A 27,686-nucleotide genomic window follows, 5' to 3' on the forward strand; every position below is an offset into this window, starting at 1 on the left:
ATCTTTTCCTTCCAGCTTTTCCATAGAAAAATTAGGGATTAGGCTTATGGGTTTAAAAAAAATAAAAATACTACGAATGGAAAAATGACTGAGAAAGTGGTGTGTCTCCTTTTAATATTGTTGGAATAAATAGCTAATTTTAAGAACTTGAATCTGTCTGTAAAATACGGTGTTGGTTTTTGCCTTTAAAACTTACTGCTTTGGTATGGACAACTCCTATTCCAGGACTGACTGGACAAAATTAACCCAACAAATACTCAAGTCCATCAAGCTGGGTAACTGAGAAGCCTGATTTATGCAAGACTACTGCAAAACTCAGAGAGCTCCGCAAGAGCTGCTGTACTTCACAGCAGACAGGCATTTCTAGGGAGCAGCCTTTGCAGAATGTCTTTTAAGGATAATTTCTAAGGATTTTGGTAAGATTTCCCTGCTCCAGCTGATGCTGCCCTGTGGAGGGCTATGTTAAAAATGGAAATTTGAGATTCAGTTGTGTTGTGACTTGCTTTAGGTGTGAATGGGAGCAGTCCTGGCAAGGGAAGGCTGTGATGAGATTTTAGGGTGATACACAATCAGGTTGCTTGTATGTTGAACTAGAGGCAGGAAACCTTACACTTGCTGAGGCAGATTGTTAAATAAACGACCTCATGCTTTGGTTTAGCTCTTGGATTCTCCTACCCTGTGTACAGCATGCTGGTATTCACACCTGTAAATAATGGAATACATCCTGGGTAACCCTAAACATAGATTGTACCTGAATTCAGCTTTGAGTTTCCCTCTGTGTATGAGTGTGCATGGGCACACATGAGATCCCTGCAGCCAAATTCTCACACATGAGCTTGCTGATCTTCTCTGACTGTGTGCTGTGTTTTAGGTTTGGTGGGAAGAAGGAGGAATGATGTAAAAGGTTGCAGATTTGTGGCTGGTTTTAAAAATAGTTTTAAAATATGATGTATCTTCATTTTAAAGAAATGCAATACTGCTTGGAAACCACAGCTACTGAACATAAACCATGTTGAGCCCCTTACATATGTTTAGTCACAGTGTGGAACAGAGGGTTGTAACAGCCTGCTGTGCATTAGCACTGGAAGAGGATTCCCTGATCCTACCCCCTACATTCTAACCCAGAGATCCACAGCACCATCACAGGCTCTGAAATTAATTTGGCCCTACAAAAATGCTATAGAATTTACACCTTTTCAGTGTGAACCTTGCCAGAGCCCTTTCTGAAGTGCCTGCATGCAGAAATTGCTTCTCTGCTGAAGCACAGCCGTGTTGGAGCTGGAGGGCCGGGTGCCTGTCCCACTGCCAAGGGGTCTGGGCTTGCTGGGACAACTCTCCTGGCCACTGTCCACTCCTGCTTCCTTCTTTTGCTGTGACAGAGGAGCCTGGAGCCTCTAGGAAAATGTGGGCAGGAGCAGGTTGCTGCCAGAAGAATTCAACCACGCCACAAACAGTCTCTTCCCAGGGGAGCCCAGCAGTTGTGCTCACAGCAGCAGCTTGTGCTGTCCATGGGAATGGAGAGGGATGTCTGTGGAAAGCTTTGGATCCCCTACTCATGCACTGAGAAACTGTGCTTAGACCTACCACGGGATTTTGGTGAAGTCAGGGAAAGGAGGTCATGGCACACAGCTGACCTGTGCCCATGGAGGAGGGTGCCAGCACTGCCCTGGTGGGATGTGGAGCAGTGTTCTGTGGCATGCAGCCTTAGGAGAAGATGCTCTGCAGCTCTGTGTGTATGCCAGGAGATGTCTTCCCATCCCCATGCTGTAACAGTGTCAGGGGGAAAAGGTTTAGGCCAAGGACATGGTACAGCTGCCTGCTGGGAAGTCCAGGTTGTCCCCAGAGACTGAACAAAAATTGAGTCAGCAGCACTAGGTCTGGATTTCAGGACTGCCAGGTATTTCACAGCAGCACCCCAAGGGATGGGGGAGAATTGTGTGTCTGTCAAACTGAGATCAGTGTGGTGTAATCAGGGTATTCTGCTCTTCACAGTCCCAGTTAAGGGGTTGCAGATATAACTGAACCTAGAAATACTGTTGTGATTGCTCTTGTTACCTGGTAGAGCTCTTCCCATGTCAGCACAGGGGCTGTTCATTTTTTAATGGATTTATCTCTTGTATGGAGGGTATTACAAGCTTTATCTGTCTTCCAGTGAGACTCTATGGAAATCCCTCCAGGCATGAGGCAGTACCTGGGTGCTGAATTAATCTGTGCTTCTGGATTCTCACAGCTCCATTAGTGGCTTAGCAGGGGAAGCAGTTTCCATTAACAAACTTAAGAAAATAGGATTTGCTTTGTTTGATCTGCCCTCGGTTCCTTGTACCCTCCCAGTAGCAATGACAGACTGGGCACATTATGGGAAGGCACAAAGTAGTCATGGGGAAGACACAAAATAGGCTGATTTGTAAAACATATATCAGCATCCTCCAGGGCTCCTGGGGTGAGGGAAAGTTGTGCTATAGTCAGGTGCAGTAAAAGACACCAAACTTTTCTTCCTCCTGCCACATACCCAGACACATCTGCCCCCACGGCTCTTACCCTGCCTTCCCTGTGCCTGGAGCAATTTGAAGACAGCACAGTGTCACCTCCTCCTCCAGGTAACCACTGCTCTCTGCTCTGTTCCTGGCATGAGGCAGCTCTCAGAATAACAGAAAATGAAACAGCCAAGCAGTGAAACTTGGCATATGTCTTGTTAGTGTCACATTGTTTTAATGTGGCATTTCCTAGGGATGTTTTGCTTCTATTTTCAAATTGGTATATGTGTAGAAAATACTTTTAACTTCATTGACAGTTCCCTAGTGGTCTAGGGCATGCAGTGCAGTGTCATAGTTTGTTAGCTTTTGAAGAAGGTATTTTTAATCCACAAATTCAAACCCTTCACAGTTGTATAATCTGTATTTTAGTTTTGTGGTTTCCTAATCGTGCATGTAGAGAATGAGCTCATCCAGTTTATAAAATGAACGGAAGTATCCAGCTCTTCTTTCTAAATAAATCTGGATCCATTTCTTTGTGGATTGCATCCGAAACCTCCGATGCAGGCAAGTGTGAATGCTTAAAAATAAACTCATTTGCAGTTTATATTTTTGCCAAGTGGTGAAAGTTTTCTTGTGCCCCGTGTTTCTAGAAAGGCTCTTCAGCTTTGACTTGCAGCTGTGATGTAAAAGCCAAAGGTGTGATGCCAGCTTGTCATTTTGGTGACAGCATCTGCCTGTCTTTGCAAAGGATCCAGTGACAGATCTTCCTGCTTTTGCTGTGCTGCCCAGCCACCCATAGCAGAGGTTTTGGGGGCCACTAGCCATCAATAGGGCAGTCCTCCTATGTGCCAGGGAATATGTGCTGGTGACTTCACTTCTGTGACAGGGAGACCCCTCACTGCATCCCAGGGCTGATGTTGGCAGAGAAAGAGCTGTTGCAGCTTGTGGGATGATTTAGTAATAGCTTATTGTGGCTTTGGGTCCCAGGCTGGGAACCTTTGGGTTTCCAGATTAATTTAAGAGGGAAGAGCTGTCTTCTGTCTTCCATCTGCCATGTCAGGAATTCACTGGCTTTTCCTGTGTTTTATGCAGCTGCAATGCAGACAGCAGCTAAGTAAAAGTAAATGATAGAATTTTAAAATAAAAGTAAGCAGTGGGATTCAGACCAGAGTAATACCCCAAATGTCTTTCATCTCCTTCTCCTAGACTGTTTTGAGATTTGATTTGACTTTGTCCTTAGCCACACGCATGGACCTTGTAGCCTGTTAACAAAGGCACTTTGCTGGCTAATGTGCTGAGGAAGTGGGGCAGCAGGGACAGCTTCAGGGACCTTTTAGAGAATTTAAACCTTCACCTGGAAATTGTGCTTGTAGGGATGGAGAGAAGAAGCCTCACTGAGGAGGTAGTGTAGGTGTGATGTACCACCTTAGGACCAATTAATGACTTTCGGCCAGTAGCAGCAGCAGTCCCATAATCAGGTGCTGAGATTTGCTGTCTACAAAGCCAAAAGGAAAGGACTGCTCCAGCCCAGTGTGAGAGGTAACTCACTGAGCTGGTAGCAAGTTTCCTTGTCTTTCCTCTTTTTTCCACTGTAGGACTTTTGGTTTGTCCTTTATTACCCCCATCCTGTCCTTACCACATGTTCTTCATCCACTACCCAGGGTCTTTCTCCAGCAATTTTGAGCTGCAGCACAAATAGAAAAGCTCATGGAAGAAGTGCTTTGGTCTCCAGAGGAGCCTCTTTAAGTGAAAACACAGCTGTGAGGTTTGCAGCCTGTGCTGCTGTAAGGGCTCATCCAGCCGGCACAGCCAGCACCGCTGCAGTGCTTCCAGCACGCAGGAATTGGGAAATCCATTGTGAACAAGATTGAGTTTGATGGCCTGCGTGGAGGCAGATGGATGTATTTTTAAGGGATGAGGTGCCAGAAAACTCTGTGATTACGTTACTGGAGCATGGCTCGTTTTTTGTGGTTTTAAAAGTGAGTGTCAGGACTTCAGGACTATTTCTTTTTCGGGTCAAAACCAAAGTTTGGGCAGGGCATAAAAACCTGCTTGATGACTAAGTTTATTCTTAAAAAGCTTTCTAGAGCTTGCTGGAGAGGGGAGCCTTATTCCAACTCAGAGCAGATACCAGTCTTTCTGGACTTCCATGCAAATGGGGTTAAAACTGGTGAAAAAGAAGCCCTGCCTTTCAGGAAACTGTTTTCAGTGTGATCTTTAGATCAGTTCCCTGTTTTTTGTCTCAGAGGCTCATATTCTGCCTCACCTCCTTGCCTTGGGTGAACTCTTTCTGCTTGAATTCCCCCTACATCAGTGGAATTACCTTGACCAGTTCCAACTGAGGCTGCCCTTACATCGCCCTGTGACTGGGACAGCTCAGGTCTGACCTGGTTCCCCAGCTGAACCGATAATACCTCTCTGACACAGTGCATGTGTAGGGAAAACTTTTCATCTCATGACAAAGGTTTGGTGCTCAGAGCCAAGGCTGGGAACAGAGGATCCAAGCCAAGCCATTTACTCAAGGGGGGCATGCAGAATTTGCCCAGTCAGGTCAATATAGAGACTGGCAGTGTTTCAGCAGCCAGGAGTGCTCCTCATGCTCTTTTCTTCTTGAGCCTACACCAGGCTTTGTTGCATGGCCGAGCCCCCAGCTGCTGCAGGTCTAAAGCATTCTTTAAAATGAGGATGGCTGCTGGCTGCACCAAAACCCAGGCAAATCTGGAGGTCCGTGATGATGCGAAGCACTGTTCACTCTCTCTAAAAATCTCTTCTTAGCCTTGGTGGAAGAAGCCACAAGATGTGGGGAGCTTCCCTGACACTCTCACCAAGTCCTGTCTGCCTGAGCAGGGCATGGGATCCCCTCGGGGCTCAGGCAGCACAGCGTGCACTGAGGAGCAGTTGCTTCTCTGCTTCACTGATGTCTCATATCTGTGCACTGGTTTAGTGTCTGCTCACCTATGCTGAGGGTGGGATGAGCTCTTTGGGTGCAGATGAAGCGCATCAGTGTCTGCACATGGGGAAACAAGGAGCATCCTGCTGTCAGCCAGCTGCATCCTTGGCTTAAGGATGTAGGGATAGAGAGTGGGAGTATGTTACTCATCCAAAGAGTGGAGTAATTGTACAAACAAGTGTTATGTGCTCACAAGTGTTATGTGAGCTCAGGAGATGCCTTTCCTTAAGGTGGCTTTCCTCAAGGAGGTGGCATTGCCTTCACCTTGAGTTTGCTGTACATGCCATGCCACCAAACCACACCAAGGATTTGTGAGGCCTTCTGTGTGCTGTGAGTACATTCTCTTACTCCATTGACCAGTCACAGGATAGCTCACACCTGCTTGGTGCCTTAAAAGAGATACTCCCATCCATGGAGTCAGCAGCATCCTGCCCCAGCCCCTTTGAATTTCAGTGCTCTGCTGCTCTTCTGTTCGGGTGTATTGCAGTTGTGTCTGGTGACGAGTGAGCCTATCCATCACTGTATCCAAAGAGACTCAAATTACTCCTTTTGACAACTCTTTTTCACACACCTCCCTGTGCCTCTGACGTCTCAATTATTGATGGGGCTCTCCTGGTAGGCAGCACTCTGTTCTCAGCATGGCTGCCTTCCAGCTCCCCTTCCCACTGAGTTCATGCACACACCCTGCCGAACGCTCCTTTATGCGCAGAGACACTGGAGTGGAAAGGGATCTTTATTAGCATGTGAGCTCCAGGGCTGCACTACCAAACGGGGCAGTGCAAGCCAAATCACACCACAGTTCAGCACTGGAAATTTGCTCTCCCCCTCCTCTCCCAGGGAAGCACAGCAGAGTCTTGTAAAATGAAATTATTTCATATGTCTAATGGTGAAGATTCCTTGATCTGATGAACCTCCCTTGTGATGGGGGTCACCCTGCACTTGCATTTCTCTAAGATACTTCAGTCCCCCATTGCCCCTGCAGGTATAAAATGCAATATTTTTGGGAGCAGTGCCTTTCCCTGTGCTGTGGTATTGGCTTGTTTGCTGGCTTTAAAGCAAGCCCTTTCTGACAAGGAACAGTGACACACACAAAAAGGAGCTTCAAAGCAGCAATGTGGTGTTGGAGCAATGCTGTCAAATTGGTTAAGAGTTAAAGCTGTGCCAGAGGGGTAATTGCAAAAGGCTGCTGGATTTGTAGGGCCTTGTGTATGCAGGAGGTTCTCGATGTCTCGATGTCTCGTGACCTTGCTGCAGCAAAAGTCAGAAGAATGATGAAGTGGTCAATCAGCTCTTGACATTTGTCCCAGCCTTGCCCTGCAGCCTTCTGTGATTCAGAAGTAACCAGAGGTTTTGTGTGTTGTGAGTGAAGGCGCAAGGAAAGGGCATCTTCTGGAGAAGATAGGACCAGAGAGAAGCAGCGCTGTAGGAGTGCAGAGAGCTGGGAAAGGACACTTGAGTTCTGTTTTCAGAAGTCTATGGCAGCAGGCCACAGATTAGATTCATAGATTAGCATTAGCATGAGAGGAAAAATCTGTGCTGGCCTTCCAAAGCACTGATGTGCTGGGAAGCATGCGTGCCTTTACAGTGAGCAGGGCAGTGCAGAAGTGACAGAGTCTGGCCGGTGGAGCTCTCCCGAGGCTCCAGTGCCAGAGAGGACCCAACTGCAAGATGTTGAGTAGGTGTGAACAACCTTGTTAAGCTTAGCAGGAAGCTTATAGTTTCTGCATTCCCAGTGTGCTCCCTGCACAGCTAGTCCTTCCCTAGCTGCCTTACCTGCTGTGATGAGTTTTGCCTGAGGGCTTTGTGCTCTCTGCAGAGGCCAAATACCACCAAAGGAGCAAAGGCAGCCAGACCATTGCTGGTGGCTGCACAGTCAGAGCTTGACTGTTCATTTGGGGTCTGTAAGGACTCCTGGTGACAAGCATAGGTCCCCTCTTCCCCCTCCTGGCTGACCATGACAGTGCATGAGCAGGGCAGATGGACAGAAAAGCATGGGTTGTGAGTCAGTGACTGCTGCCTTGAGCTTTGGTTGCTGGGACAGACCTTTAGTTACACACCTCTCTGTGTGACAGCCTGACCCTGACCTTTCTCTGAGTGTGGTCCTCTTGTCACTGTGGGTGATGCCCACATCCTCTTGCCTGACAGCTTTGACCCAGATGGTCAAGCCATGTGTAGTCCCCACTATCCAGGCCTTGCTGGCACTGGTAGATGATGCAGAGATGGCTGAGCCTGCCAAGCAGGGTGTGTTTTATTTGTCTGGAATATCATGAGCAGACAAAGAAGGATTGAAATAACAGAAAGTTGAAAACCCGTTATCTTTGGGAACTGTGATCTTTCCTTTTGGGGTAGGCAGGTTCCACGGGATCGCATCCCCCCCAGATAGTGGAAAGGTCACCTTCCCATACCTGATTGCCCCAAGGCTTTCCCTAGCAGCCTGTCAAAACAAGGCTGTTTTCCTTCCCAGCCTTTTTCCTTCCTTCCTTTCTTCCCTCCCCCTGGATTTGTGTCCTTGCACAGAGGTGGTTCCACCCTTGAGCTGTGCTGGGCACCCAGAGCCCAGGTGAGCTCTGGAATGCTCAGTCAGTGTAACCCCACAGCCCACTTAGTTGAGAGCTGCAAGAGGTTCAGGCACTCCTGAGTTTGTCCTGATCAAATTATTGTTGGAAGTTGCCAAAGCCACAATTTTGCCAAATTTTGCACTCCTTTTGTGCTTCGTCTCCACCGATTCTCTGGTGCAGCACCTTTTCCACAGAGAAAAGGGTCTGGTGGATCTGTGTCGGCAATAATTGCTGTCCCTTTGGACTCAGAGATGCTTCCTAATATCCTAGCATGAAAGCTTTGGAAAAACCTGGCCCAGAAAAAATGGCTTTAAGCAGTTCCCAGTTTCTCCTTCAGTTCCCCGCACCAGGAACTCTGCTTATGGAGCACATATGGCCAGCAAGGTGATTGCTTGTCTGTCTTGGGGAGGTTCCTTTGTTTCTTGCTGACCTCCTGCTCCCATGTGGTAGCTGCCATGAGCCATCCTAGCATCTGGAGAGGCTGTATCCACAGCCAGGCTTCACAGGTCTTGGCCAGAAGCAGCATCCCCAGCCAGCCCTGCTGTCCTGCCATGAACATTGCTCTCCAGAGTGGCTCTGAGTGACCTTGCTTGGTGCAAGATCAGGGCTTGCAAGAGGGGGAGCTGTGGAGAGTGTTAAGAGCTGTCTTGACAGTGCTATAAATGTGACGTGTGTACCATGGGCACTCATGTTCTGTGGTGTTCACGAGCTTGTTTCAGAGTGCCTTACACTGGTAGGGCTGTGGATGTCAAGGCAGCTCAGCTGAATTTGGCCTCAGCCTAGTACTTGGTTCTTAACTCAGTATTCAAGGTGGTGAATTTTTCAATGATTTCTTGGCATGCAGTTTTATTTGGGTCAGTGAGAGCACAGTGTGTGACTTTGCTACTCTTTAGGGAGGGGAAAATCAGTGCATCATCTAGTGATTCAGCACACAGGGTTTCTTTACAGCCTAGAGGAGAAAGATGTTTTAATTCTGTGTTCATTCCTGAAAAAGCCATTAATTTGAGTTAGCAATTTTCTTGGAGCCCAGAGGAGAGGAGTCTGGGATCAAACGCAGTGGCTCAACACTGCTCTCCTCCTTTCTTTGCTTAAAAAGGTCAGGCTCATCATAACAAACCTCCTTTGACTTCTAGCCCTTGTGGTGATCTTCCCAGACCATTTCAGGAGTCCTGCACAATCCAGCACTGGCAACAGCCCTGCTGATAGTAATCTCTGTGACCCCAAAAACATGCATGAAGACTGGCAGCTGCCTTCTCTAAAGGATGCTGCCCCTCTTACCCTCCCTGCTGGCTCCTGGTCAAGGTCTGCAGCTCTTTAGCTGAGCCCAGGGGTCATGGCTGTGAGAGTGGTGGGACATTGACCTGGGGGCCAGCAGCCTTCCCCAGGGTAATGAGGACCTGCTTGGATGTACAGGGCTGTTGCAGAACTCAGTTCCATGCTGTTTTCTAGGCAGCTCAGTGTACAAAATCACTGAAGACATTTTCAGCAAAAAAGTCTCCCCACAGAACCATTCTGTTGCTTGTTGAAAGAGGATTAATTTTTCCCCCTTAATAAAACAAGCTGTGTTTGAAATCCAAAAACCCTTGCTGAATGCCTTCTTGGAGCTGCAACCAAAGCAGCTTCCAGGTCCCATTATAGCCTGCTGCCGGAGGCGGATCCAAACTGCAAACCCTTCTAACAGCTCTTTAATAACTCTGCACAGAAGGAAAAATCTGTCACCTTTCCCTCTGTGGTTTCTCCTCTGTTCTAATGCACTGGAGGAACGAGATGGAGCCGGGAAGGTTTTCAGAGAAAGGCTCGTGGGAACTGCAGCTGCCGCTGGAGAAAGTCGTTTGCGCAGTGTCTGAGGGGAACCGCAGCCGCGCTGCTGAGGGTGCTGTGTGTGGGTGGGTTTGGAGGGCTCAGCTGTTACAACCCGTGCATTTCAGAGGAACCACGAACACTTTATAGTAACAAAGGGTGGAAAAAGCAAGAGGTTTCTGCAATGCATGTGACTTTTCCCTGAGGTTTGGAACCCCACAGTATGTTCCAGGCCACGGTGTTTGCGTGTCAGCCTTGGTGAGTTAAGCTTTCTCCCACAAGCCTTGCCTGAAGTTGCTGTAATTATCAAGAGCCTAAAATGTTTCCTTTTTTTTTTCTCTCTCTTTTCATTGTCCCACACCCCTTCTCCTGTGTGCAGATGAAGCTCTCGTTTGCCTTGGACCAGGAGAGTGGGATGCCTCAGGGCTGTTATATCTATCAGTACCGGGACAGCAACAGGTAAGTCCTGTGGAAGATTACACACAGCAAACACGGGAAGGTGCAGTGAAAGGAGACTGCCCTGCCTCCTGGAAAAGGGATCACAACTGCTTCAACTGCTTGTACCACTTAAAAGTGGATTAAAGAAGACCCTAGGCTTGACCTGAAACTAGGAACACTCCTGTAAAGGCCAGATTCTTTAAAATGCACGAGGCCCTGCAGCCCCTTGGTTTTTTTTTTTTTTTTTCTCTAGCTTTTAAAGGCTGCTTTTATTTGTCTAAAAGGCCTGCTCTTGGGTACCTCGAGCTCTGACAGAGCTCACCCAGGCTTTGCCCAAGGGTGTTTGTGACTCACACTCTACACTGTTGGGGTGGCTCTGGGAGCATGGCCTGGGGGAAAGCACCCAAAGGCTGAGAGCACTTGAAAGCAGAGCCCTCACCTGTGCTTAGCTGGACTCACAGAGCATCCTGTTCTCTCTGCTGGGGCTCATGCAGGGGTTCACTGAATAGCCTGGGAGGTACCATAGCCCCAGTGCAGCCACGTGCTCTGTTTTTGTAAGATACTATATGATATTCAAGCTTTGGATGTGTTTAGAGCACAGAGTCCTCTATTTCTAGGTATTCTGCCTATTTTTACTAGCTGCTGTAGTGAATTGGCACCCAAGATGTTTTTATTTCAAATCACATTCTCATTATCAAATTGACAGCAGCAGCAGAGTTCAGGATATTTCTGTGTTCGCCCTGAATACCAGCATGTCATAAATCCATGGCCTGTTACTCCACCCATGGAGTTCTGCTTCTTGCCAGTTATTCAAGTTAACCTAAAAAACGACAGTATATGAAATTGTCAATGAACAGAACAGCCTGTAATTAGATCTTCTCAGAAAGGCCAACAAGAGCAGTCCCAGCAAAGAAGAGGGACATCTGCAAATGCACAGAGCAGGGTCTTAGCTGAGAAATCTTAATATTTAAACAGGAAGGGAGGTCATTTGTGGCAGACTCCTTCCTGCCTGTGGGTGGGTGATTAGCACCCATGGTACATGGTCCCATCCCAAGTATCCCAGGCCCAGAGCCTTGTGTGGGCAGAGCTGGTGCCTCCAGCACCACCAAGCTCACAGGGCAACGTGCAGTTCAGCACCAAAGCATAAAATCACCAAGGGAGGAGCCTCTGTTTTTGCGGGTTTTAAAGGCAGTGGCACACAATGGACAGTGAGGAAAAGAAACCCCCCAGACCTGCTAGGCTTTGTTGAGGATGTTTATAGACCAGTGTTTCTAATTGTGTGGTATATATCTCAAAAATCAGCAGCTGTGGTTTTTCTGCCACGGACCCTCCTCTCCTCAGGCTCCAGTGGGTGTTTTCTGCTATTGTTTGAGCAAACTCCAGGGACATGAGTAGAACTGTTTTGTTTAAGTGCTAAGGCCAGTAGCAATTCTTCTTGGAAACCTTGCTGTTAGCTGTGAGAGGCCCAGTGTGTGACAAAGTAGCTGTGTCACATTAACAGCTGTTGATTGAGAGATGTATGGCTGTGTCCTGCGATTCTGGCAGGCATGGGAGCTGAGCCACCCTGGGCCATGCCAGCCAGCATCATGGCTTGAAAAAATACATTGTGGGCAGGATGAGTGCAATTGCAAGTAAATCCAGACTTTGTGTGTGCCTGACAGATCCACACTGCAGTTACACCTTCATGCAGTACTCTATATTTCATAGCTTGCTTTACCAAGTTGTGGGGAGCAGGATCCCATTTCCCAGGGAGAGCCTTGCTAGGTTTGCACACACACTTAGCCCCCCCAAACCCTGTGTGCAGCCCAGTGCTCTGGCAGTCCTGGGCTGGGGAGCTGAAGCATGAAGGTCTGTGCTACAGCTGACGTGTTCTTGCAGGTAAAACACCCTTGAGCTGAACACGTGCTTGGTTCTGGAACCAAGCACAAGACCTTTAAATTTGAATAGTGTTGGGAAGCACCAGACATGGCTCCTCCTCAGCAAAGCAGAGACTGTTCTTCTCAAGCACTGGGCCTGCCATAGGGTTAATCTGATGTCCATACAGTAACATGGCACTTGTCACGATGGTTCTTCATTATAGTAATTTTCCAGGGTAACTTGTAGGGCCTGTGTTCTCCCAAGTGCAGTCAGGCATTAACAGTACCCATCAGGACTTAGGGGGTAACAGCTCTTCTGCCTCCTGAAGATGCAGCCAGAAGCTAAAGTAACATAACCTTGGTATCTACATTGTATTTTGGAACCATTTACAGCCCAGAGAAGAAATACTGGTGACACACTGCAAGCTCATGCATGGGAGGGACTGGAAATGTGCACCCTAGAGGCCAGTGCCCTCAGCAAAGCATCAGAACTGGGACCTGCTCCAGGGAAAAACTTATGGCAGGCATGGAGATGTGTGAAGCTCTTGAGCAGCAGCTTTAACAGGAGAATGCTGAGGTGATTCTGGCTGGCAGAATCACATTCTGACCTGGGGAGTGCACCCTGTGCCCCAGAGATCTGCACCAGCCAGGCTGTGTGTGTCAAGGCTTGGTGTCACCTTGGTCACTGATGGAATGTCCCCTCCCCTGCAAGTGGCAAATGCTGTTCCAGGCTGCAGCCAGATGGGGCCACCGGAGAACAGCGGATATTGGTCTCCCACTTGGAGAACAAAGGACTGCAGCATTGCTGAAAGTGTAATTACCAGAGCAATTAAAATTTCTATTGATTAGGCTAGAAGTGCAAGTACCATGCAGGCTCTTACAAGGGCAATCAATTGGAATTTGTTCCCTTTAAAATGATAAAACCCTTCCAAGGATATGTTCCTCCTCCAGTCAGCTGTGTGTTGCCTGCCTGTCTGCAGGAACATTCATGGGCACAGTGCCACCCACCTTGGGTGCCAAGCACTTTGGGTGGATTGGACTCAGCAGAACCTTGGAAGTCTTGGACACCTTGGATTGAGAGCAAAAGAGGTGCTGAGCTCCCAGCTGCTTGCCCTGCCCTTCCAACCCCTGGTATAATAGATAGGTATCCAGTGGCACTTGATAGTCCCAGTGGCAGCTTGGAGCTGTATGGAGGAACAGAGCTGTTACTGCTCCTGCAGTCGCAGGGGTGAGACCAGGGGACATCACTTCTCCCCTTCCTCCTGCTCAGACCTAGGTGTTTTCATCCCCTGGGCATCCAGTCCTTTCCAGCTTGTCAGTCCTTCCTGGCCCCAGAGGAAGTGGCCTGACCTGACGGAAGCAAGCAATGTGCTTTCACATTTTTAAGTCATGTTGCTTAAATTCTCCCTAATGGAGATCAGCCAGAGGAGGATCACCCAGGTCCTGTGAGGGGAGCACTGTGCTGTGACACAGAGACAGACAGTGACAGGTGCTGGGTGACACTTGGAACAGGAGCATACTGTCAACCCTCAGATGGCCCTGGAGTAGTGACATCAAGGAGGGGACAGCCCTGCCAGGCATCCTGTCAGGTGTTGACACAGCACATATCAGGTGTTGACAATGGGACTGGCTTTCTTTCACTGCCACTTGACACAGGCTGGATTTCTCTGATCCTGCACAGGATCCAATTGCAAAACCCAGCCAGGCAGTAAAAGACCATCAAGTTCATTCACACCCACCATGGCTCACGAATCCTGTCTTACAACATGCCCTCACCAAGGCCCTGCTCCAGGAATGTGTTATGGGCTGTGCTGAGGAAGCTCCAGCTGCCCACTCTGAAGCCAGCCTGCCTGGCGTGCCTGGTCCTGCTCCTGTGGGCTGCAGGCAGCAGGAAGGATGAAGTCCTAAATGTTACAGCTCAGCATGAAAGACTTCTTCCAGCCTGTGTGCAGGAAGAGCCAAAGCCAATTCAAGATCCCCCTGGAAGAAATTAATTGCGAGAAGTTCAGTGTCTTTTGGCTGTATCCAAGAAATAGAAAATGCAATCTGTTCTCTGCACTCACCATCACTATCCAGATGCTTCTCTGGAGACCTTCTAGACTCTGCCCATCTACCCACAGCAAGTCTGATCCTTCAAATGCCTTTGTCTTCCCTCCCAACACTGATTACTGCCACCTTTCTCAGATGATGCAGTGCTCGGGGTCTATGCCATCCCAGATCCACCAGAGAGGTGTAAATCCCTGTCAAGTATGACACTTCCTTGTCCCCAGCTGGTACTTCTCTAATATGATTTTCCTGCTCCCTCAGGGTCGAGGTTTGGGTCTGTTTTTGAGGTCCCTTCCCCACATCCCAGATTCCATCTTTGCCAATAGACCAGCTTGCAGCTCACCAATGAATTTCATTTTCATTCTGTACCACAGCTGCAGTTTGTGTCAGGATTATGAATTTGCAGTGGGGGCTTTCACATTCTCTTCAGAGTAATTTCAAAACCCAGAGGAGCAGCATCTTGCATGGAAGCACTTAGAGACCTCATACAAAAGCAGCATTGGAGTATTGATCACTTCTTCTCTCTGGGGACCCAGAGTGCTGCAGATTGAGCTGCTGTGCAGTGTAGCCACTTGCGGGCAGCACCACACAACTCTTCAGAATGAGAAGTGAAAAACAGCTCCAGTTGAAAGGAAAAGTGGTGCCCCCTTTTATATAGAGATCAGTGATGTCTGGTACATTGGATTATCACTTGAAACACCAGGACTTCAAATGCCAGGGTGCATGCACTCCTGATGCTGACAGACTCATGATACATAATGCTGTTTGGGTTACCAACTGAGCTGCTCTGTGCAATCTTTTCACAAGGTGAATGTAATATCTGCAGTGATGTACCCAATGTGACATCAAGAGAGCCAACCTATAATTATGCTGGAATCGTTTGAATGGGTTATTTGTCACTAACACTTTAGCTCACTCCATTTATTGCTCCTATTCAGGACTGAAGCAGTTTTGGTGCAAACAGAGTTTGGGTCGAGGTTTGGGAGGGTTTGTTTTTACTGAAAAAGCAAAGCAGAATTGTTTGGAGTTTATTCTTTTTTGCTAGAAGAGATATTGACTGGCAGTGCTAGGAAGAAAATATGTACAACAGCTGACACAGCTGCTGATTTGTTTTCAGGGATACTTCCCAGGTGTACAGCTCATGTGTTGGACTTTAGCATGGACCTGGTTGTTCTGCAATGAGCTGGCAGGCTTACCGTGTTTTTGCTCCTTTTGAGAAACTGGGGCTTGCAGAGTGAGTTGTTTGCACAAGAAGCTGCTGCACAGCTCACACAGTCCCTGGGTGTCTGACCTGCCTTATTACATGGTTGTTTCATGGTACACATCCCAGTGAATGAGCACTGCTTCTGTTTGTGTAAAGGAACTCCCCTTGTGGCGTCTGATTTCCCAGTTAGTGATCATGCTCTGCCCCACTCCAACTTGCAGGGCTAGAGAAGTCTCTGAAAGTGGCATCTTCTCCTGTTTGTCTTGTGAGGTGGACTGGAATTTCATGGGGAGAATCCATGTGCATGTCCCTTGACGTCACAGGTTTGGACAGATGCTTTCTTGCAGCAGTTATTCACCTGAAACTTGTGAAATGCTTTGTTTAGATCTCAGAACAAAACAAAATCATTGCAATTGCCAGGGGAAAAAAAAAGGATAGGATAGCACATTGGAATTTTTTTTTTTTTTTTTTTGATACCATGTGTTGTTTTCTGTTTCTCTGTTGACACTAAACTTTACACAAGTACTCCCTTCACCTGGCAGAGGGTGAGCATTGGAGTTTGCCAGCAAGGCTGGTGAATTATTCTGTCACTGTACATGGAGATAAACCAGTCCTCCTGGTTTTGGCATTGGTTCAGTGAAGGGTAAATTGTCCAGGAGAATAAGTCTGGAGGTTGACCTTTAAAACTGAAAGATATGGAATCCTTCCTGCCTAAGGCATGAGCTGGGTTTTCTGTCTTGCACCTCCACAGGCTGTTGGGACATAAGCTGCAAAGCAGCCTTTGTCACTTGAGACTTTGAGGAGCAGAGAGTTGTTCTTTCCTTCCAGAGGGGCCCTGTGGCCATTCCTAGCTGGGGTAAAATGACTATTGCAAAAGGCTCTGCCCAGGTACTACATAGCTGCTTTTCTTGACACAGACCTGTCTCCTCCTGCCACCCTGCTGCTTAATAATAGTTTTCCAGTCCATCAGAGCTGTAGAAATAGTAACTGCCAAATCCTTGAAGTGTCAGTGCAATGAGGAGGATGCAAATGGAAAAGGTGATCAAGGAAACCTGCCTTCTTCTTGAGCAGGCAGATGGGATTTGAACATAAACTTATCCCTTACAAAAAAATGTTTGAAGCTTTCTTTAGGGACTTACACAGTATCCCACAGTGACCAGTAGCCCTCTTTAAATCCTCATCAGGGTTCCAGAGCAGTCAGTGTGTGCTCCCACCCACAAGAGGCAGGAAGGACTGGGCTCTCACATCCCAGTGAGTGTGGGACCTCTCTTCTCTCCCTAGACTGAATCAAAGGAGTTTGTTATCTTACCTGTTTCAGTGTTTGCTTGGGAAGGAGCTGTAAAACCTCCTTGTGTCGGTGTTAGGTGTCTGGGTATTTGGTGGCAGTCAGGTAGGTGAGACCATCAGCTGCAGTTGTAATTGAGTCAGAGGTGCTGTCTCCATGTGTCATCCCAGAGCTCTGTTTACACATCCATTTGTTTAACAATATGTTTTTTACAGCCCTCAGCAGCATTTCGGCACCATTTCCCTGGCCTGTACGTGTCTGACTAATGCTCAAGGCAGTGAGCTATATCTGGGCTTGAATTGCCAGCCTGTGCATATGGGTTTCTTAGCAGCCCTGAATTGGATGAGTCTGTGATTAGTCCTTATGAACATGGGAGAGGACAGATGTGACGTGAGAAAGAATGACTAATCATCCCTCCACAAGAGGCACCTCTCAATTTCATCATGAACCCTAGTTGCAGAATTGATTTTGTGTCAAGGAAGGCACTCTCCTGAGCTGGGATCTGGCTAGAAAAACCACCAGACCCCCAGCTATCCCTCTCCCAGTAGGATTTCTATGTCTTTTTCTTAATGATTAGGGAAATGGTGTCCTTGTTTTGGCCTGGTCTCTGTGTCACTGAATGTATAGGCAGAGTGCAGAGTGACTTCTCTGCCAGTAGCATGTTTGGTGGCCACCCTGGGATGTTACAAGCTGGAACAGAGGGTGAGAGGATGTGCTGCCTTCTTTTGCTTTGTCAGGAGGTGCTTTGGTACAAAGGATGGAGAGTTCCTTGCAAGGACAGACAGTGGGGTAAGACCAAAGGTGATGAAGGGAATCCTGAGTACTTGGAGCTGGCTGTGATGAGGGATGCTCTGCTTGGGGATAAACCTGCCATTCCTGCTCAGCATCCTGCTGTTGGATCTGTGCTGTCTGCCCAGAGGGAGCCAGGGTTTTGGTTTGCCACAGGCAGGACCTCTATGGTCTGTGCAGCACCGAGTGCCTCGGTTCCCCAGGGCATGGGCAGTGTGAGCTGGAGTAACCCAGTGGATTGTCAGCCAGCTGGGATTGCTCTCTCATAAAGAGCTACTGGCTGAAAGCTGAAGGGTTCAGATTAGAAATAAAGCACACATTTGAAAGGCAAGAGAGATTAACTGGGAAATTGGGCCAAGAGAGGAACAGTGAATTCTCTTTCAAGGACAAATGCTTCTGGAATGTGTTTTAGACCCTGCAAGTCTTTTTTAATGGAGTAGTAGCTACCTAAAGGCGTCCAGGCACACAGCATCAGCTGGTGAAATAATCCTTCCAGTCTTAAATCCCTGACACATTGCTCTGTGTTAGTGTAAAGGACCAATTTTGCACTGACACTACTCCTCTCTCCATATACTCTGCTGAGTTGGGCATTCCATGGACCTTATTGAAATTATGTCCTCACAAATTAGAGGGTGAGAGTGGAACTATCTCTTCTTACCCTCTCCTGAGCAGCTAAGGTCCCAGTTCTATTTTTCCAGCTACTGCTGAGCGTTGTTCTTGGTCCTGCTGCTTTTTCAATGTTTTTTTTTCCACGGTTCAGAGCAGCTACATCAGTCTGGCAGTGGATTCCACTCTCTCCACACCTCCCTACTTCTTCTCCATTGAAAAAAGGAACTCCAAGTCACATGCATGTTTTGTGTGCTCAGCCCCTCGCTCAAGGTCACCCTGAGTGGGGTTCCTCTCACAGCTTAGCACTTTCACCTCTTTCAACTGGCCATTTATTACTCAGTCTGGAGCCTAATGGGTTTGTAACCTGACTTTGCCTGTCTCAGATGTTCCCAGCAATGTAAGAGGATTTGGGCACAAGTTCCTTTCAAGTTAATGGAAAGATTTTGCTTGAAAAGAACCTGCTTGAGGATTTGAGTGTACTTTGCATTAATGTTTCCATTAATTTTAATGGAAGTTGGTTTGAAATACCTCAGAACAGCTTTGAACATCTTAAATTTTGTGTCCTTCACCTGTCTCATCTGAAATGCAGCACTCTTAAATGAGCAGCCTCATTACTGGCCAAGATGTGCTGCAAGCTTTTTCTGCCTCTGGGAATGTCCAGTTCTCTGTTGGTCCCACTGGACCCCTCACCAGCTCACATGGGGTGGGAGCTCCATGGTCAGCTCCCAACTCAGAGGCTGTTCCTTGCATGGTCTCTGGCAAGTCACGTTTTCTGTTTTCTGCTCCACCACCCTCTGTAGAGCGAAAAGGAGCAAGAATCCTTCAAGAATCCTTGGGGGCTTTTTTATTAGCATTTATAAAGCATGTTGCCATCATCAAAAAGAAGAGAATAGAAAAAAAGTGAACTTTTATCATTGCCACTCAACTCTCAGTTTTTGCAAAGCTCTGCTGCTGTGGGCACAATTACCTGCACATGGTGTTTGGCTGGTACAGACAGGTGCAGAGCCCAGCCTGGGTTTTAGCCTGGCTCAGGTCTTGTCTGGCTTTCCTTCTTCTGCATGGCCACACTACTCTGGGCACTGGCCTGGTGAGCTGAGCAGCGCAGGATCCCCCTCTTCCCCTCCTACTTTCCTTGCTCTCTGCCGTTCAGCTCCTCCAGTAACTTTGACACTTGAGCACAGCAGTGATGAACTGTTCCTGTACATCTCTGGCTGATCAGATCACTGCTCACTCCTGCCTTGTACAGCACAGCTCTTGCCTGCCTCTGGGCTGCTCACAGATATTTCTTTCCGTCTCCACTGAGCTGAACAGAGACCGACATCTCGACTGCTCATCAACCATCCCTGTGGTGAAAACCAGCCCTAGCACAGCTCTTGTACATGTTGCATCTCTGGCATAATCTCATTTTGCTGAGACAGTCCAGGTTAAACAGTCTGATGTAATAAAAGAGTTGATGCAAACTCTGCTCATCTCAACATAATCAATTTAGTGATCAGCTACACCTGCAGTTGTCCTGACTTTCAAGGAAGAACACACTGGCTTAGCCCCTCTGGAAGTACTCCTGGGAGGGACTTTGTAGTAAAATAGGACCTAAAGTGAGGTGAGGATAAGTCATCCTTAAGGAGTGGTTCATGCTTTATTTAAGCTCAGTGCTCATTTGCAGTCTTGCTGGCAGACAGGCACTGCCTGGTGACATGTGGCTGGGCACAAGGGTCCAGGTAACAGGAGCAGACAGGGTCCACCATGCACAAAGAAGTCTGGTGTGATTTGTTTGCAGCATAAAGCAGGAGAAGCTGGGAGCAGGCTGTCTCTGCTCACATGCTCACTCACAGCCAGGCCAGCCCCAGGTCAGTTCCAGCCTCCAACAATTAGTGAGACAGATTGAATCTAGATTGATCTTTCTGCTTTCACAGAGTGAGCCTATTCCAGCGAGAAATTCTCCTTTCCCTGTGTTTTAAAAGGAAGGAGACCTTGTCAGATCTGTGGATAAATGGGAAGAACAGGGCAAGGTAGAAATAAATGTTGTGCTAATGCCTAGGAAGAATCATTAGGACAGAAAGACATCATCGATGTTGCCAGGCTGGGGCTGATCCACGTTGCTGTGTTGAAATTCTGCCTCTGGTAAAGGTACTGCAAAAGGCAGGATTCAAAAGGACTATGCTATTTATTGCACATTTGCAGCATTTTGCAGAGAGTCAGAATATGGTTCAGAGCAAGAGTTTTTGGTACCAGTAACAGCCTGGACCAGAGCAGTGATGTTTGCTGCAGGAATTCAGAGGAATTGCCTCTTGGTGCTGTTCTTTGACAGATGCACTCAGGTCACTCAGATATTTACAGTCACTGAGAGAAAACTGAGGTTGTGGGAAAGCAGAGGAGAAGGGACACATTGCTTCAGTGAATGTACAGGAGCAAGAATATGGTGCTGAGCTCAGCTGGAGTTTATGTGGGTCTCTTTGGGGATGAGGTTTTGTGAGGGCAAATGGGAAGTACAGAGCAGGGGATCAGTCCCTGGTCAAAGCCAGTGGAGGGAGATCAAACATCTGTTTAATGTGTGTGTCACACCAGCTATTCATCCAAACTGTGATGACACTAACAGGGACATTTAACTGAACTGATTCTGATCCTCTTGCTGCACTGTGATCGACAAGGACAGCAAAGAAACTGGAAAATAGGGCAGGGCATTTTCAAGGAGCATGGCTAACCCTGAAGGGGGCAGTGCTCTGATCACAGCTTGGCTGCACAAGCTGCTCTGCCCACGCAGCCAAGGCAGGACCTTTACCACAAAGGGAACTCTCTGTTGCACACAGTATGCTCAGTTTTTAAGGACACCATAAAAAGCAGTCAGAGAAGTATGACAGAGCACACCACAGCCAAACCAGTTTGGCTTTGCATCACTGCAGAGAGCAGCAGGCAGGCCTGGAGAAAACAGCTTGCAAGCTGACTGACCAGAGAGCTGAGCGAGACAAAGGATGCTTGTCCTGAGATCTGTCATGGGTGTAGCCATTTCCAGGCTCCCAAAAGTGCAAAGGGATGCTCTCCTAGCTGGCAGAGCAGTGAGGCTTTGTGCATGTTTATCCAGGGCTTTTGCCTGCATGGTGCCAGTGCAAGAGCCGAGAGCTGCTGCTTGTCGTTGACAGCTCAGCTATTGTTGCAAAGTATGATTTAATAGCAAGACTTGATTACAACATGCAAATTTAGCTGCTGGGGGACGATCTCATAGGTTTGTGGAGATTAGCTGTTAAATTGGCCAGTGCAAAAACATTATTAAGCAGAGAACATAATTACTCATCTTGTGCTTCTGTAGTGTATAGAAGAGACAGATTTGTTAAAAGCCAGCAAGTCCTATATGGAGAAAAGGCTTGTGTAAATGCCACATCATGTACTGCTGTATGTTGCAGCATATTTTATTAGAGAAGCAACACTTAATAACAACATTTGGGAACTTGTGGAAGAAATCCATTATATTATTCTGCATCATAAAAGCAACCCTAATGCCTTGTGCGTGAAGGCTATGCAGATATTGAAACATCTCCTTTTGGTGGTAGTTGATTGCTTTTATGGAGATTGCATCATATGGATATAAACAAATCCAGCATTTGATATGAAATCTGGGAGCCAGGTTTTAGCCTCATGCATCTGTCTTCTATCTGTGCACGTTCCCTCTGAAATGCATCAAGGTTCCCATTAACACCTTAAACGTAGAAAGTGGAGTCAAAACGAGACTGTCAGCACATACTAAATGAACAGCTGGGCGTGTGCTTGCTCTAATGTAATTCCCTTTCAGTCCTAGAGCAGTCTGTGAGGTTTGTAGAGTAAAAAGCTCTGTGTGTGAGGATGCAGGGAGGAGGGTTGAAGTGTGGGGAGCTCCTTGGTGCTACAGACCTGATTTGGGAGCAGGCTGTGGTTTGGGGATTTCCTCTTGCCTTGTGGCTCTCAGTAGCCCAGGCTGGGCTTGCAGGGGGTGATGCACTGGCAGCTAGAGGGCTGAATTCAGATGCCAAAGTGCATTTGCTTAGTCAAAGTCCTACACAGTTTCAGGAAAATGTTTTAACAGAGGAGTTAGGAGGACTGAATTAGGGGAACAGCTTGTTCCTAATGGAGTGTAGTTCCTGTAGTCCCAAGTGCTGGCATGGGAATGGGATGATGTTGTCAGGGCTGTCATTGCTGCTGTGCTGCAGTGGCTGCCGCTCACCCCTGACTGGACATTTCCTCTCCAGCATCCCAAATGCTCTGCTGAGGCTTCACTTCTCTTAGCAGAAGGAAGTATCCTCCCAAGCCTAAGTGGGCAAGATAAAGATTTCAAGAGGTTTTGATGAGAAGCTCCTTGCCATTCTTTTGTTGCAGCTCAAGAGCTTTTGTGCACCAGTAATTGCTCCCCAGGCTGGATCCTGTGTGACTCAGAGCTGAATGTGGAGCTGCTGTGTGAGCTATCCCAGTCACTCTAAATTTGAATTCATAGTCAGTCCTCCTTCCTCCTTTAGGATGTGTCCATGCAGATGTAGGCTTGCCCCTCACCTGCTCCAGACTGGTAGATTTGCCACAGCTGGAGGGATCAGCTGTTCAGGTGGTGCAGGCAGGGAAACAGTGCTTGTGGCTGGGCTCATTTTCCACTCAGAGCCATGAAGCACCTGAATCCCTCATGCTCACCAGCATCTGCTGGGGTGACTGTGGGGTCCCTGGGAAGCAGGTCTGGCTGCATCCAGCAGCAGCAGCAGCATCTCCCTGCTTTCATTACTCAGTGCCAAAATACCTGTGAGTGTCAGAGGGGGCAGTTCTGGAAAGGTCTGGTGTCAGCTGGGGAATGGAGAATGGCACATTTTGTCATCAGTGAGCATGAGGGGATGGTACCTGCAGCTGGGTGCTGGGAGTGGTTAGAAGCAGGGACTGGGTATCAGCAGGGAAGACCAGCTGAGGATGGATCAGCCCTGTTGGCAGAGGAGCAGGAAGGGACAGGGGGCAGCATGTGCCTGTGCAGGGCATCTTAGTCCCTGCACAGGCACATCTCTGTTACAGCTATTTTTAAATAATGTTCATTGATAGTTTGTAATGAAGCCAAAAAGTGGGAGAAACCACGTAGCAATATTTCATAAGAGTTTTGCCCCAGTTGCATGAGGACTGTGTGTTTGAGCTGCCTGCATCTCCCTAAACACCACGCCTGCACTTTGAGGCTGTGTATCCAGTGATCAGTACTGATAAATGCCATAAACTTCACGTGGCCGTAGAGTTACAACAGGAGTCTCTGGTTGCCAGGGAGGAGACAGAAGTAATCTACTCCTCTGTTAATCTCCTTTTTTTCTGTGTGTACAGCTTGGGTGTGCAAGAGATCCATCTGTTAAATGGCCTGTTAACCTGTTCTCAGAGTCTGGAGTGCAAGAAGTTGTTTGTGTGATCCTCTTCTCTGACAGAACTGGTGCTGCCTACAGGAGATGCCCTTGTACTGCCTTCAGTAGCTGCAAACTGAGGTACTCTAGGAAGAGTTGCAGTAGCTTTTGGTTCCATGAATTACAGAGTTTTAGTGCACTGAGTAGTGTAGCACACTTTGAGGCAGGACCTGCTCCTCACAGGTCCTAAAAGTTTGCCACTGCTGCTCTGAAACCCTGCACTGGAATAAGGCTGTGATAATTAATGGAAGTTAAAGTGCTCCTCCTGCCTGTGAGCTGGTTGGAAATGGAAAAGAAGAACCTGTCACAATTGTGACTGGCTCTAAACTACTGTCAGGCTTTCCTCCTTCCCTTCCCCTGCCCCAAGTGGAAAATTGTATTGGAAAGCAGCAGTTAGAGCACTTAAATCTTTCCACAGTTCATTTCAAGCTCCCTTTCTTCTTCCCAGCCATACCCAGGCCAGTTTGGGGCGCGGATGGGAGTCTGGCTGAAACTTCAGGATGTTAAATAACAATGGGAGAGTGAGTTTCAAAGAGGGTATAATGTGCCTGGATTGCACGTACCCTAAGCTGTATTTCCCATGCTTTGACATTCAGCCCATCCATGCTTCGCTCCCGAACTGTTTCCTTTCCATATGGGATCTGTCTTGGTGTGATATGGAGCAAGGCCAGGCTGAAGTGGGGTTGGTGCCTCCCTTGCTGTGGAGGGACATGCTCCCACAGGCATCCCCAGAAGCGGCTGGGTCTGTTATGTCCAGACAGCAGTAAGTGAGCACATGAAGTGTGGGCAGTAAGAGAAGCTGTTGTATCCCCTGTGGTGGTTACCAGATTCTTGTAATCCCTTCCCTTTTCCAGGTACTTGGATTGTCTGTTTTAACTATTGCGTGTCCCCTTTCTTAACACCTCTTGGCACAGTCATGTTGCTGCTGCAGGCAGTGGTTCTGAGTGGGTTTGTCCCCTGCTGAAACTGGTCAGTGAAGGGTATCTGATGGAGCTTCACCATCCTTCTCAACTGTCCAGATTCAACAGGTTGATCAGTTGGAGGAAGCTTCCAAAGCTTTTACTTGGATGTTATTGAGTAACCCTTGGTAGAGAGCCAAAGGCCCAATACATAGATTAGACCCACTCCATAGGGAAGTCTGCTGTCTCCCTGAGGCCAAGTTATAAAAGTGAAAACTTCCCACCTGGTATGGCCCTCAGATATGGTCCATTATTGATTTTTCACGTAGGCAGCAATGATGTTGCAACAAGTCCAAGGGCATTCAAGAGATACTTCAATGGTTTGGGATGACTAAGGGATCAGGAGAACAGGCAATATCATCCCTATTCTTCCAATTACAGGAAATGATAAGGGAAGAAACAGTAAGAACAAGCAAGTCAATCGCTGGCTCCAGGCCTGGGGTCACTGAAGATTTTGGGGTTTAATTTGGGGTTTTCCTGCTCATTGGTTACTTTACACAACACCAGGCCTGCTGGTGACAGACAGGGTACACATGTCTCAAAGGGGAAAAAGGATTTTTCCCCAAGAGTTAATAGGGCTCATTGGAAGAGAAAGGGATAAACCCGGGCTTCTTCTAAATGTACATTTCCCCTGTTTATTCAAGTGCTAAGCAGTCTGAGAGATACAGCACTCATAGCCAGGTATCTGTCAGGCTTGGATTGGAGGCTCACCAAAGCGTGAGGATATATGGTTTTATTTCTGTTTTGTCATTTGGAGATTGCTACTCAATGTCTGTAGGACAAGAAAGCTCCAGGGCATCTTAGGATATGCCCTGTGCTCCAAGAGACGTTGTTGTTTTGGCTTTGCAACGTTCAAATGCAAAGTCAAGAACTGATGCCTGAAGTACTCCTTTTCCAAGGATTAAAAGGCACTGCCAAGGCTTTGCAAGATGACAGTGTTGCAAATCTTACCACGATCCAGTGCTGAGATCCGTAAGTTTCAGCAGCACAAATGTGCTGACAGATCTGTGTGTCTGCTTTCTTGTGATGGTAGATTTTTTTCAGGAGGTTGATCTGTGCTGCTGAACTCTGGAAGAGCTGCAAGGTAACATTGCAAGAGTTCTTCATTGCACCTAGGTCTTCATTTTAACCAAGCTTCCTTTCGTCTAGTAAAACACTAACCCAAAGGAGCAGTTCCAGCATATCATCATGGATCTAGCTTTGGTTTCTCTGGTCTTAGATGGAGCTGAGGGATCCATAAAAGTCAGTGGAGGAACTAGCTGGAATAACCAGGTTATGACTGTGACAATCAGGGAGGGAGGTAATTGCTAAATTCACCCAGCAGCATCTGATGCTTTGCAGACACTAGAGGGACTGGGACACATTACAAAGTCCTTTCTTGCAGTGCAGCTCTGGAGAGTCATCATATCCATCTCTGGACTTGAAGGATACAATTCTCCCTTGCTTACAGTGATAGGTCCCATGCCACTCATCCTCACTTGTTGTGGTCTCATTGAAACTGCCTCGTCTATCCTCATCTGCCATCTGGCTGCTGTAGTTCCATCTGGGGACAAAGAGCTCTCTGTCACCCACAGCCACACACCCTCCAAGGTGCCGTTCAGGACCCGCTCCCGTGGCTTTCTCCATGGGGTGTCCAGCCCCAGTGGGATGTTGATCCATTTTTACTCAATCCCATTATGAAAATGAGACTAATTTTAGCCTGCCATGATGTGTGGGCTCACTGGAACATGACTGTAAATCCAGATCTGAACATTTTCTTGTAATGGACAGGGTGGTGAAATTGCACTGCTGCCTTTAACCTCAGGCTGTCCTTAGACCAAACTAGACTCTTCACAGCCCCTGCATCAGTAAATCAAACAGCTTTTGAATCGATGCACATAAAAGTCAAGGGAGAGAAGTTACAGATGGAAAAGACCCATTGTACCTTGAGCCTGTCCTGCTGCAGAGTGGGTAAGGCTCTCTGAGGAATTCAAAGCAAAGCTACAAGCCTGCTGGCTGAGGCCAGGCAGGGTGAGAGTCCTGCCTGGGGAAATATGTGGGGTGAGGGGAGACTGCCTGAATTTCCTGCAGCTTTTCCATTCTGCTCATCTCTGCATTTTATTCCCTTGGCTTTATTTTTTGGGCAAGAAAATGGATGTTGGTTGTATATTCAGCAAACCCAATATGTTCATTCTCCTGATCATTGTTTTTCACTCAGGGCTATGTTTGACTTTTCCTTAGAAGCATGTTTTTCTCACCTAATATTTAGTTTAAGATCGTAGGAGCTGGATATAAAACCTTCTGGGACATTGTAATCTGCCAAGAGGCTGCTTGAAAGCAGAAGTTATCCAGAGTATTTCAGTAGCATATTTAGAAAACATCACCCCCCAAATTCTCTGTGGCCCATTTCCCTTTCATTTCCCTGCCAATTTTTATCGGTTGTTTTAACCCCAATCTGCTGTTAGTGTCCCCCCATACCTTGCTTCCCTCCCCCTCGGGTTTCCATGTCTTTGAAAGTCCTGGTAACCAGAAGGTTCATGATTGCTTTGCAATCATTTCAGACCAAGAATAATACAGCCAGAGCCAGCTGGATCCCTCGCTCTGTATTGATACAACTGTTCCCCTTAACCTGCCCACACTCAGTGCTACAACTGCAAATCTGAGGTTGAACCAGAGCGATGCTGGGCAGTGCTGTGAGCCCTGACCCATGGAAATGCTGTGAGCCTGGAAAGCAGCACCCCCAGCAGAGCATCCCATGGCCAGGGAGCAGCTACCTTTGGGTGTTGTCTGCTGGGGACCTTGGGAACTTGCTAAGTTACATGTGTTTTTCTGACACAGATATTCTCAGAACCAGTGGTCCCAGTGGTCGTTCTGATTGCCTTGATCTGCAGCGTTTCTCTTGAGCAATGGCAATGCCCTTGCTGAAGGCTGGCCAGTCTGGGTGATTGCTTCTCCTGGAGGTCCCTTCCCAAGAGCCCAAACAATGTTTGTGAGCATGGTTAAGAACTGGAACAAGCACCCAGAGAGGCTGTGAGAAAGTTGAAGGTGGGGATTGCTAGAACTCAACTGTAAAAGGCCAGCCTAATGCAACTTTGAAGTTACTCTGCACTGCTTGGATCAGAGACTTGCACCAGAAGAGGGCATTACTTAGCAAGTCACTGCCTGACTTCCACTTCATGAACATCAGGGGTGTATGCTGAGTTGTTGTGCCACCACTGGCTTTGGCTGCCAGATTAAGTAGGTTACTTCCCGTGGGTTTGGTATTTTGAACTCTTTTTTTGTTATCTTTTGTTGTTAATCTCTCAATGAGTTTGTGCAGACTCCTTGTTTGTCCCTGGATCACATCCTGGTTGGGAGA

The 27,686-nt window shown here is 47.6% G+C and overlaps 1 protein-coding gene across 1 annotated transcript in view; it reads left to right on the forward strand.

Annotated features, from left to right (window-relative positions):
* DIS3L2 (DIS3 like 3'-5' exoribonuclease 2) overlaps window positions 1-27,686 on the forward strand; it is a 180,493-nt gene that overhangs the window by 133,215 nt on the left and 19,592 nt on the right. The window contains exon 15 of the mRNA XM_063167119.1: window positions 10,162-10,241. Within this exon, the coding sequence (XP_063023189.1) occupies window positions 10,162-10,241 (80 nt within the window). The remainder of the gene's footprint in view (window positions 1-10,161; window positions 10,242-27,686) is intronic.

The sequence above is a fragment of the Melospiza melodia genome, chromosome 12 (assembly GCF_035770615.1).
Source record: "Melospiza melodia melodia isolate bMelMel2 chromosome 12, bMelMel2.pri, whole genome shotgun sequence".
Taxonomy (NCBI): Eukaryota; Metazoa; Chordata; class Aves; order Passeriformes; family Passerellidae; genus Melospiza; species Melospiza melodia.